The following is a 13,438-nucleotide window of genomic DNA, read 5'->3' as shown; positions in this document are numbered from 1 at the left end:
CTCCAGGGCCGGTGCTTTATCCACCTAGCCGCCCCCTTAAATGATTTTCAAAAGAACCTCTTAGGTACTTTCACTTAGCCCACTATTAGAAAACCCATCAACTAACAGAAAAAGAAGAGGAAAAGGATTTCCCTCCTCCTCTTCAACTTCCAAGGAGTTCATCTTGTGCTTTGCAGCAAAATAGAAATCAGAAAAATCTACATCTGAAATCTGGACTTCCAGGTGACTACTATAGGTTTCCAAAGTACTTTGCCATCCTCAAAGTATTTGGCTCACAATAAAGGTAAACACTGCAAGGATGAGCCTTCTTTTTATAGAGGAGAGAATTTCAGCTCAGAGACTTTCAGTGGCTTCCCTGAAGTCAGACAGTAAGTACTGAATCTAGTCAAACCTAGACTTTCTATCTCCCAGTCCATTGCTTTAAAAACAAAATTGTATTAAGCCAGGTTGATATTAAGAATATTTATAAGCCCGAAACCTTCAGACATTTTACTAGTCCAACCAGATCTTCATTGTGCTAAGGGAGTAACTGAGTCACCCTTCTCACATAAATAACAAGAAAGCCACTATCCAGAGTCCTGTGGAGATTACCACAGAACTGTAATAAGCTGACTGCTCTGCTCCTGAGTTCTCAATTATTTCAGAAGCCTATCAGATATACTTGTCTTTATTCAGTATAAAATTATACTGTCCTTTAAAAGTTATGTGTAAAAATAAGTTACATGTAAGTCATATTTTTTTTGGTGGGGACATGGGCTCTTCCTATCTCATCTGGGCTGAAAGTAGAGTTGGCCTCTAAGGGGTTCCATTGAGGTAGTGATCACCCTAGAATCTTTAACCTGCTGCCTTTTTCTGAACTGGGCTGGCTCCCTCTTCCTCTAGCAACCTAGTGGTCCTTGACTTCTGGTATTTACCCAACAACTTTAGATTTGTAGCTTTCTAAAGTCAATCTACCAGTCTCAGCCTCCCCAATAGGAAGAAGAGGGTAAGGGTGTACAACTGCACAAAACTATGTTGAGTTTTTAAAAAGTGGGCACATCAGTGATGCTGCTAGAACAGGGAAAAGGAACACAGAAAGACTAGACTAGTAGTGAATGTTAGCATTACAATGATGTCACATACTTTAGAACACTTTTTATTATAAAAAATGTTTTGCCACCATCAACTAATTAATCTTAACAATATTCATGGGAGGTAGATAAGCATCACACCAATTTCACTAATGAAAAAAACACAGTAGAGAAAAATTAGATTGCATTCAAGGGCACAATTTCAAGAATAGAATTTGCGACCATCAATCCCAATATTCCCTCCCTGGCTTTCAACAGCTCTTGAATTTTGCTGACATAAGTGTTGGTACAATACAGTAGGATCCCATTTATTTGGTTCTTGCAAGGGTCACCTTCAGCCCACCCATACTAAATGTACGAATATACAATCTCATTTTAAACACATACACACACACACACACACACACACACACACACACACACACACACAGTAATTTGACCTCCTAGATGTGGAAGAATTGAGAGCCATGTTAAGCAAGGGGAAACAGTGCTGAGCTAGAGACTGGGGAAATGAAAATAAGAAAAGGAAGTCATATAAAAATGGAAAGAGAAGATAAATAGGGAAGACATCAAGGGATGTGAAGAGGAAAATGGGATGATCATCCAGGAATGAGTCACAGAGAAGAGACCAAGGAAATCCAAGGGGTCCAGTGAGATACAATTAGATTATACGCTTTGATATTGAGGCTTCCAAGATGTTATGAAATACAATTCTGTGATGCATGTTATTCTTCCCTAAGTCATTGAAACTTAAAGTAGAATTGCCTCATTATATTTCTTTTAAGGGAGCAAAAAAATGTCAGTATCATAGGGTATAAAAGCAAGAGGAAGGTTACTGGCAAGAGTTGGTGTCAGTAAAAATGCATTTCCTCTTCTTTTCAAGCCTGTGAGTTTTTAACCTATCAAGTCTCTTTTTTCCCTTGATCTCTTGCCCTTCACTCACCAGACATGTTAACCATTTTCCCTATAGAGGCTCTTCAAAGTAAAACTTCATTCACTTACCTTTCTAAAAAAGATTAGATTACAAAAAATTTATAGCAGCTCCGTGTTAGCAAAGATTTGGAAATAATGGGGATACTCATCAATTGGAGGAGCAGCTGAACAAATTGTAGTATATGATTATGATGGAATACAATTGTAATGTAGGAAATGATGAAGGGTATGGTCTCAGAAAAACATTAGTATACGAACTGATGCAAAGTGAAATAAGAAGAACCGGGAGGTCACTGATCCAACTGGGAAAACTTGGCTGCTCTGATCAATACAATGATCCAAGACAATGCCAACAGATTCATGATGGAAAAATGTTATCCTCTTCCAGAGAGAGAACTGATGAACTATGCCTGCAAAGTGAAGCAAAATTTTCCTCATTTTATTTATTTATTTTTTGCTTTTGTAAAAAAATGTGGCTAGTGTGGAAACAGTTTGCATAAAAAAATTTATGTGCCTTCCTCAAAACGCATTTTATTATTATTCTTTTTTAGTTTTTTTGCAAAGTAATGGGGTTAAATGGCTTGCCCAAGGCCACACAGCTAGGTAACTATTAAGTGTCTGAGCCTGGATTTGAACTCATTTACTCGACTCCTGGGCCGGTGCTCTATCCACTGCACCACCTAGCCGTCCTGCATTTTATTTTTAATGTGAATGCAAGATGACTATTATAACAGTAATCAGGGAAACATTCACTTTCGTAGGTTCTCTGAATAACAGATAGTGATGAATTGTACATTTATTCCATTGAATTCCCTCGGTTCAAAGCTCTTTTTAAAAAGATGTTTTTAAAATATCAACATTTCATAATTTCTGGAGGCTCAGCTGCCTGGTCACAAAAGCTAATGGCAGCAGGTAATGGTGGTGATGGATGATGGCAGGGAATGAAGAACTTAAAGGTGGCCATAGCTAAGGATATAAACAGTATCAGGAGCTGCAGAGAGGAACATGATAATGTAATGAAATGATTCCAGCAGCAGAGGCAAAGATGACCATTTGCCCTTAGTGTCTCCCTACTCCAATACATTACACAGATCATTGCAAGATGAATTTATCTAAAGCACTGTGTTATTCATGTCTGCTCTCAGCTTAAAGAGATTCAGTGACTCCCTCCTACCTACTGAAAATTTTCAGTCTGGCATCCAAGGTGAACACATAATCTGGCTTCATCCACCCAGTCACTTCACACTAATTTCCCATATATCTCCTTATGATTCTTTCCTCATAAATCAAATTGCCTGGGATTTAGGATTATGCCTAGCTCTAACACCAGTCTTAGCACCCAAATAAACATACACAGTGTCAGACTGTCCTAAAAACAGAAGCTGAGAAAACTCATCCAGTGGATGATGTGCTTCTCTTTAACCAAAAAACAAAAGAAAAAAAAATCCATATTGCTTTCATTTTGAGGTTTTTTTTGTACATGTGGTACAGTGTGAAAACAAGTAATGGCTTTGAAATCATAGAACTTTTGTTAAAATCTCACTGCTTTATGCAACCTAAAGGGCAAGTATGTGATGCAGTGGATAGAGTGCTGGGTATGGAGTTAGGAAGACCCTATTTCAAGTCCAGCCTTAGACACTTATTAGCTGTGTGACCCTGGGCAAATCATTTAACCTTGTTTGCCCCAGTTTGCTCATCTGTAAAATGAGCTGAAGAAGACAATATCAAACCACTCCAATCTCTGCCAAGAAAACCTGAAATGAGGTCCCAAGAGTCAGGCATGTCTGAAATGAATGAACAATAAAGATGTGACCTTCAGTAGATCACATAATCTCTGAACCCTTTTCTTCATCTATAAAATGAATGGAATTGGATTAGATGGTTTCTAAGGTTCCTTCCAACTCTGAAGCTCTTGCCCAAGAGCATAGAATGTTAGCAATGGGAGGGATTTTAGAAATTCAATCTCCCTAATTTTACAGATAAGAAATTTGGGGAATTATGAGTTGTGATATATCCAATTTCACTGATGCAGACTTGAACTCAGGTCTTCTTCACTATCCATTATACTACCTAGTTGTCATTTAGTCCAACCCTTTCCCAGTTTCCCAGAAAACTGAGGTCAAGAAAGGGGATGGGGTTTGCTTAGGGTCCTATGAAAACCAGTGATACACCTTCCAAAAAATGGTAAAGATGGTTTTTGCATGTATTTGGGGGGATATTAAAAAATTTTTAAAAAGAAAAAAAACAAGTGATGCATTCAAAGTCCAGAAGATGTCAGTTGCCTCAGGAGTCCATTGACTTGTTGCACACAACCCTTCTGCAGATGTGTGGTTTTAGGATATTCTTGATACTGATGCTCCAAACAAAACGGCTTTGTCCTCTGGAAGCTAAGCATGATAATAACTCACAGTTATATCTTTTAAGATCTGCCAAGTTCTTTCCCCACAACAACCCTGTGAGGTAGGCGATTACAGGTATTATCATCCTCATTTCATAGATGAGAAAACAGAGATTCATAAAGGTGAAGTGACTTTCCCAGGGTCTGACTGAATGAGCCAGTGAGTGTCTGAGGTGGACTCAAACCCAGGTTTCCTAACCCCAAGTCTAGCACTCTCCATAGGGTTCACATCAATTATATTTCATTCATTATCCCTTATTTTATCACAGAGAACCTAGGGAAATTTTGTCTTGGGGAAACTAATAAACTACCTCAGAATTTATAATAATAATAATAATAATGGATCACAATTACATGGTGCTTCACAGCTTTACAAAGCACTCTTCCTCACAACCACCCTGTGAGGTAGATAGGACAACCATTATTAACCCCATTTCACAGATGAGGAAACTGAGGCTCAGAGGGGTCATAGGATTGTAGTTTTGGAGCTAGAAGAGTAATCTTAAGAGGTCATTGAGTCCAATCCCTTCATTCTACATATGAGAAAATGGGCTCAGGTGTGAAGTGACAAACTGAAGGTCATAGAGCTAGTAAGGACGGAAGGAGAACGGAAACTGAAATCTTCCAATCAGCAGTTCAGTTCTCTAATGATTGAGTTTTGCTATCTCTTATGTGTTTATCACCTTGCTTGTCCTAGTTTTTTCTTCTCCAAATGGTCATTTTATGCTCAGGAAGCACTTCTCAAAGTTTCTTTTGAATCAGTCCATGTTGGTAAGATGGGTTGTGATGGAAAAGCAGACAATCAGTTCACTTCTCTCTTATATGCACCATTTTATTCCATTACTATAAACTAGCACCTTTGGCAAGGCTGGCGAATGGGTCTCTCCTTGGATGTGACTGGAAGCCCAAATAAAAGGAAATCAATAATTTAATACTATAGAAGTAGGTGGAAAATCCAGAGGAAAAAGTAGGAGCCCTTGAAAACATTGCCAGGGGGACAATGCCTTCTTAAAATATACAAGATGTAATTATAAAATAATAGTCTATTCTAACAAATGTGCTCAAATGTATACCTTCCTTCTTCCAAAGCACCCTAGAGACCATACACTTTATTCAATGATATAAGCTACCATTGCTCAGAACGGTTTGGGAATTCCAACTTTTTGGGGGAATTCCAACTTTTCTTTGGGAATACCTTTCCAAGATGACCAATCACATAACTTTAGATTCCCTCCCCCCCTTGCCTTCCATCAACCATATGTCTGTCTCAATAAACTCCCTAATATCTGAAATTTGTCTCCCACACTGTCCATTTTATTATGCTTACATAATCCTGGCTCTCTTTGGAAGACACCTGGTGCATCTGTACAGTGCTGGTTGCTCTCTGCTACCTGCTGACACACATGGTCAGAAGAACTAGATTTCAGGTTATAGACTAAGGTCATTTAATGCAACTTTATTTTATAGTTGAAGAAACTGAGGCCCAAGAAGAATGTGATCCCCCTCGAACCCAAGATCCCACAGATAGAGGCAAGATTTGAACCCCACCACTCTTTTTACCTCACTATACTGTCTCCTTGGTATACACTCTTTGTCCTTCATTGCTATTTCAAAATCTTCCTCCATTACTCTGCAGACTCCAGATTCATTCCATCATTTACATCTTATAACCAAGATCTTGTTTCATGCTTTGCTTTTGTGCCACTCTTTCCCAAGCATTAGTCCGGGCTCTAGATGATTTCTGACTGGTATTTAAAAAGTCAAATTCACTTAAAAGAATGAAAATGGAAACAATTTTTTTAAAAAGACCATGCCACAATTCTGTAATTCCATAAGAAGAGGTTCAGATATGTTCAGAGCAATGGTAGAATCATTGGACCAAGTATTTGGCCTCCCAAGAGGATCCCTTTGAGGAAAACAACCTTCATTTGCATGTACAAATTCTTGGATGTTTATAAAAAAATAATACAAATGATAATAATAAATGGTCACATTATAAATATCTTGTATTTGAGCAAAAAACAACAACCAAAAAAACAAACCCACAGTTTCAGTATGAATCCTAATTAAAGACAACATCACGTTCAGAATGATCACACATAGCTATAATTTCAAAAACCAAAATTACTTCTTTCTTCCACCTTAGTAGAGGTGATTATAGATAAAGGATTCAGAAAGGGGGCAAGTCGTGGGTGTTACCTGAATGCAATCTCAGAAAAGTTACTACTTTTCAGACACTTAATTGGTCTCATTCCAACTTTGACAAGTGGTAGATTCACAGATTTATCTTGCACACCCTTTTTTCCAAACACCTTAATTAAATGTGAATTCATTTGTGTGTGTCCATTCCCCTTGCTCTATGGTGAATTGGGGAAGGGCCTGTTAAATGATGACACAGGCCACTCCTTGGTAAAAGTCTGAAGTTTTCTCTCCCAATACATCTTCTTTTTATTGAGAACTTCCATTTTTATCCTGTGTTCCTCTTCAGCCATTTCACATTCTCTTTCAATCTGTTGGATTTTGGCCACATGCACTTCATTCATCTGGATTAACTGCAGCTGCAAAATGGACATTTGCTGATGGTGCTCTTCCTCGTGCATCTTTTTTAAAGCACTTTCTTGAGAAGCTCTGCTCCGGTAGTTTTTATTGGCTGTTATTCTGACTGCTGAACACGAAGGTTCAGGTTGAGAGGTCCCTTCACACACTGGGAAGTGAATTAGTTCCTTCTCCTCCTCACATAATTCTCTATTTGAAACAGGAAAAGGTTCTGAAAGACAGGAACAGAAAACAAACAGTCAAAGATTGTTCTCTTATGTATCAGCAGGCTATAAAGGCAGAGGTCAGATCAGGAAGAGCAATTCCACAGTGTCCTGGAAGTGATGCAAGGCAAAGTGAATGGGAAGGAACAGATGGTATGGAAATTTCAAACCACAACCATCAGATAAAATGGATTTACATAACATCTTTGGTTGCCAAGAGGAAGTCTTTTCTCCATAGGATAAAGTTTTTGCGAGTATAAGTAAGGTCTAGAAGTTCTAGAGTGGGAATATCCTCCTTGATGCAACTCAACAACTTTGTCAGTAATTTATAGTTTTTTTTTTCCTAAGACACTGGAGTGTTTAGTGGTTTCACCCATAGTAACAGGATGTATCAAAGGAAAGATATATCCTGGCTTCCTATGGCCAAGGCCCATAATCTTCTTAAATTTTACAACCACCACAACATAACTAAGATTTATAGAGAACTCTAAAGATTGCAAAGCTCTTTACATGTGATTTCTTTATATGCTCACAACATCTCTGTAAGTAAGTGCTCTTACTATCTTCATTTTATAGATGGAAGAATTAAAGGTGAGAGAGGTAAAGTGCTTCAGAACTAGAAGTGTCTAAGATAAGGTCAGGTCTTGTGGAGCCCCAGTTACCTTCATTCTTTCAAGCTATCAACTAGACATCCATCATTTTAATGAAGCAATGAAACAACCTTAATGGCTAAAAAAAGTTAATGAACATTCCAAACATGCCCAATAACATTTCTAGGGATAAGTTGCTTCCTGATCATGATTGTATTACATTGCTAATTGTGAGACAGAGGAAGGAGCTGTGGGCATCATTTTTCCCACTTTTCAAGTGAAATATATCACAATCACATCTCATATTCAAGGTAACACAGGAAGTTCATAGCAGAGAGGGGTCTTCTTTCAAGTTCATAATTCCCTATATATTAGTCTAAGCCTAAAATATCAAGAGATGTTATAAAAAATGCAGCCTGGTTATTCTCTCACTATATAGTGGCAGGAAGATCAGGGTGCCCTCTTTATTGTTTTTGGGGGTTTTTTTTGTTTTGTTTTGATTTTTTTTTTAGTTTTTTGCAAGGCAAATGGGGTTAAGTGGCTTGCCCAAGGCCACAAAGCTAGGTCATTATTAAGTGTCTGAGACTGGATTTGAACCCAGGTACTCCTGACTCCAAGGCCAGTGCTTTATCCACTACACCACCTAGCCGCCCCTGTGCCCTCTTTATTTAAAAAAAAAAAAGAAGTGGTAAGAAAAAGAAATAGTAATGAATTAAGTCAGAGCTTAAAAATTATATCCAATTAATCCAATATTACATCCAAGATATGATACCATATACCTCAATAAGCTCCAAATATATATATATGTATGTATATATATATATATATATATATATATATATATATATATATGATCTAGCTATAAAAGATCCATCATGAACAAATTAGAAGAGCATAGAGATTTTTTTTAAAACAATGGATAGGGGAAGAATTCATGACAAGACAAGAGATGGAGAGGATTACAGAAGATGAGTCAAATTTGATAGGATAAAATTGAAATATTTTTACAGAAACAAAATCAGTGAAATTAAAATTAGAAGAAAAACAGTTAACTGGGAGAAAAGTTGTTAGAGAAAGCTCTCCAAAAGCAAATTGATGTATAAGAAAGAGGGGAAACTAGGTAGGTGCACTGGATAGATCCTGAACCTGAAGTTAGGAAGATTCTTTTTCCAAGTTCAAATATGGCCTTAGATATTTGCTAGTTTGTCTGACCCTGAAAAGGTCACAACCTCATTTGCTTCAGTTTCCTCATCTGTAAAATAAACTGGAGAAAGAAACGGCAAACAATTCCATTACCTTTGCCTAGAAAACCTCAAATGGGATCTCAAAGAATAAGACAAGACTGAAAATGACTCAGTGACAACATTTAAGATAGAATTGATTAAAATACATAAAAATGACAGCTATTCTCCCAATAAATGGTCAAAGGATATGAATAGGCAGCTATAGTTCCCAAAGGAAGATATCCATGTACTCAACAACCATAAGGAGAAAAAAATTCCCCACATCACTAATAATCAAAGAGATTCACTTTAAAACAAATCTGAGGTTATACCTCATACTACTTAGATGGACAAAGATAAAAAAAAGTAAAATGACCATTTTTGAAGAATTGTCACATTAGTGAACTATTAGTAGTCTGATCATTTTGTTTTCTTCTTTGTTAGAAAGGAGAGATAGAATATATTTGGAAATGAAGATGATGTAAAAATAAAAGATATCAATGAAGAACATTTTTAATGAGCATCAAAGTTATGATGGATAATTAAAAATCAACTGTATTTCAATATACTAGCAACTATAATTAACAATAACACTATACTAATAACAATACAATGAAAAAATAAATTGAGCAATAGAAAATATTTAATAGTTATTAAACTCAGTAATAAGAAATTATGTAAATAAAAAATTAAATTTCTGTGGGAGCACTAAAAGAAAGGATTATTAAATGAAGGACTTACTTTATTATGCCTGGGAAACTAAATTAATGGAGACTTAATACAATATCAATTTAAGTCCCTGTGGGGAATTTTAAAGGAGATGAAAAATTGATAGTGAAAATTATCTAGGAGGAGTAAGATTGCTAAGTTATTGAAAGAGAAAATAATTATATCCTTACTCTACCATCTTCTTGTTTTTTTATTTTATTTTTTTTTTAGATTTTTTGCAAGGCAAATGGGGTTAAGTGGCTTGCCCAAGGCCACACAGCTACGTAATTATTAAGTATCTGAGACCAGATTTGAACCCAGGTACTCCTGACTCCAGGGCCGGTGCTTTATCTACTACACCACCTAGCCGCCCCTCTACCATACTTTTCAATCTTAAGAGTTGCTTAAAATTCTTCAATGGTTTCCTATTGCCTCTACCACCAAAACAACCTCAACAACCTAGAATTTGAGACTTTTACAATCTGTCCTCAATTTACATTTCCAATCTTATTTCATAGTTTTTGTATTTACTATTGTTTGATGAAATCTAAATTCAATCAACCAATTTATTTATTTGTTTGTTTATTTATTTATTTATTAGGTTTTTAGCAAGTCAGAAGGGGTTAAGTGACTTGCCCAAGGCCACACAGCTAGGCAATTATTAAGTGTCTGAGCCTGGATTTGAACTCAGGTACTCCTGACTCCAGGGCCTGTGCTCTATCCACTGCGCTGCCTAGCTGTCCCCAATCAACCAATTTATTGATGATACTGGTCAACTTTATTCCTAGAATCTGACAAGTATGCCACTGATGTTGCCATTTAAGTGCAGGGCTTGGAGTCTGAAAATCCTGAATTCAAATATGTCTCATATGTTTACTTATTCTCAGTGAGACCCTGGTCAAATCATTTAACCTGTCTTCCTCAGTTTCCCCAAGTGTAAAATAGTAATAACAGCACCTATCTCATAGCGTTGCTTTAAGAAAGTATACAATTCACTTAGCATAGTATCTAGTATACAGCAGATGCTTAATGCATGTTCCTACCCCATCCTATGGCCTTCAAATCAGTGATAAAAACATTCAACTAGAATACTGAAACTTTGAAACCTAATAGTGTTGAGATATTGTTGACAGCCATTAAAATTCAGCCTAACACACAGTTTCAACTAGAGACCTTTCTACGGGTTGATGCCATTCAAAAAGAAGGCTTGCTTCCATACTTTATAATACATGCAATATATTGCAGGTGGGTCAAAGAAAAAATATATTTTTTAAATTCTCTCTCTAAAATGTAGAGGAAAACAAATATCCAGGATTTATATAGTTTATCATTACTTTATGAATAAAGTAATTGCTGGGAAGTAAGTGCTATTATTATTCCCATTCTGCAGATGGGGAAACCAAGACAGGCAAAGGTAAAATGATTTGCCCAGAGTCACATAGCTAGTAAGAATCTTGAGTTTTTTCTGCTTCCAGGTCCAGCACTCTAACCACTGTACCACTTAGCTGTCTATTTTATCCTAGCTTAAGGCAGAAAGATAAATTCAAGACTACTGAAAATATAGAGGATACCAGCTAAGACATATTTGAATGGATACCTCTTCAATACTTTGAAAGATTTGATCATGCTTATGCTCTCAATCTCTTGATGGCTTAGTAATCAGTTTCAAGATTTACCCTGGTCAAAAAAAATTCATCACTTTTTAATGTTTTTCTCTGTTTTTTTTTAAACTTGGCTAGGTTGGTGATAAGACGATAGATTCTTAGTCCATTTGCCAAATTCACTCTATTAGCATTTCTAATTTGCCAAAAGTTTCTCCCTAGCAACAGAAAGATGAGATCACTTTCATGAAAGGATGATTTATTAGAACTGCACCTGAATATTTTACTATATACAAAGAATAACATGGGAGAAAAATGAAAATACACCACACACACACACATATATAAAAATAAACATGTATATATATATGATCAAAAATGTTAACCAACTCTTGGGTTTGCTTAACTGTTATAAGAAATGTTTCAAGGCTAGGGAATGGAAAAAGTACATTGGCAAATGAATTTAATATAACAAATCCCTAGTAGGCACCAATTTAAAAAACTGTTTCAAAATTATTGTCCAGACACATAGTGATATGCCTGATCCTAGCAATTCCATTTGCTAAGTAGTCAAAGAAGATCCCCTTCTTAGCAGAGAAGTGATGGGCTAGAGGTATTGAATGAGAAAATCAAATTAGGATATGGCAAACAGATGATTTGATTTGTATGACCACTTATTTGCTACAAAGAAAGAACTTTTATTTTGAGGAGAGGGGGATAGGAATTAGGGAAAACAGCAAATTAGTGATAGAGATATTATAAAAAAGAAGAAAGAACATAAACAAATGGTTTTTAAAAATAATGAGAAGTTCTGATGTCACCAGTTAAGAAGAGCCATACTGGAGCTATTATATAAAATTTAAAATATAGAAAAGCATATTATGTAGCTATTAAAAAACAAAAAAATGAAATTATGAAACCTAATAGTGTTGAGATAGTGTTGACAGCCATTAACATTCAGCCTAACACACAGTGCTTTATAAACAACAAATAAATGATAAACATTTGTTGGAGTGATTCCAAGGAAAAAATGTGTTCCCAATTCTAAATAACTGACTTCCAAATAATTTTAACCAAAAAACCAAACTACCAAAACAAATAAACAACAACAACCCAGTATCTAAGTTGAGGGTTGCTAAAACTATATGTAAATGTTTTCTGATACCATTCTAAAGAGGAGGGATTCTGCATAGTCATTTTTTAAATCTATTGTTTATCTATAGATATTATAACAGCTCAGTGATCACCAGTCTTTTTGTCTAGTAATTTGAATTGTGATATCCAGGCATTTTTTTTTTGCAACAATCCTCTCTTTTCCTTAAATGAGTTCTTTATGGCAAATCTGTCAAACAATTATAATTCTTGGAGTCAGGAAGACAAATCTAGATTCAGACATTTATTAGCTATGTGGGCAAGTCTAAGACCTAAATTCCGTCTGCCATAGTTTTTTCAACTGTAAAATAGGGATAATAGCATCTACTTCACAAGATTGCTGTGAGGATCAACTGAGATATTTGTAATATTTGTAAAGCATTTTGAAACCCTTAAAATGCTATGTAAACACTAGATATTATTTCTTTAAATCTTAAAATTAATTTTCTTCTGAAAAATTTTGAGATCCCTAGCATACTGTTAAGAAGTTGGGAATCATTGGGGTAAAAAACACTGCAATAAACTTTTATAATTGCTTATTTTACATTATTTAATAACACGTATTAATGCAAATCCTTCTTGAAGAATGCCCTTTTCTATCTGCATTATGCATTCTGATCCATTGATATAATCAACAGGAATCCTTGGATTGATAATTAAATAATATATTTAAATATATTTTAAAATATTGAATAAAATAATGTTTTAAAATTTTATAAATAATAATATAAAATGTAAATTAAAAATTCCCCCATTTTTAGAAGTGCCTATAGATACTGTAATAAGATGTCACAAGGATAAAGTGATGCAAACATGTATGCATCTGATTCTTCCCCTCTACTCAACTCCATGGTCCTCAACTTTCAGAATCAAAAAAAAAAATCAAAGTTTATGTAACAATTAGAAATGTTTTGCCTGAAAATCCCCTGAAGTTGGATATTTAAGGCTTCCCCAAAACAAGGGGTCCAATATGATACCAAAGAAAGAGACTGGGGAGCTCCAGA

The 13,438-nt window shown here is 35.7% G+C and overlaps 1 protein-coding gene across 1 annotated transcript in view; it reads right to left on the bottom strand.

Moving 5' to 3' along the window:
- Positions 1–852: 852 nt before the first annotated feature.
- The window catches only part of MSANTD3 (Myb/SANT DNA binding domain containing 3), a 32,285-nt gene continuing 19,699 nt past the window's right edge, over positions 853–13,438 (bottom strand). Inside the window, exon 3 of the mRNA XM_074196745.1 lies at positions 853–7,168. Coding sequence (XP_074052846.1) covers positions 6,759–7,168 — 410 coding nt within the window. The 3' untranslated portion in view covers positions 853–6,758. The remainder of the gene's footprint in view (positions 7,169–13,438) is intronic.

Source organism: Macrotis lagotis, chromosome 8, assembly GCF_037893015.1.
Source record: "Macrotis lagotis isolate mMagLag1 chromosome 8, bilby.v1.9.chrom.fasta, whole genome shotgun sequence".
Classification (NCBI taxonomy): domain Eukaryota; kingdom Metazoa; phylum Chordata; class Mammalia; order Peramelemorphia; family Peramelidae; genus Macrotis; species Macrotis lagotis.
This window is presented reverse-complemented; position numbering and strand designations above follow the sequence as displayed.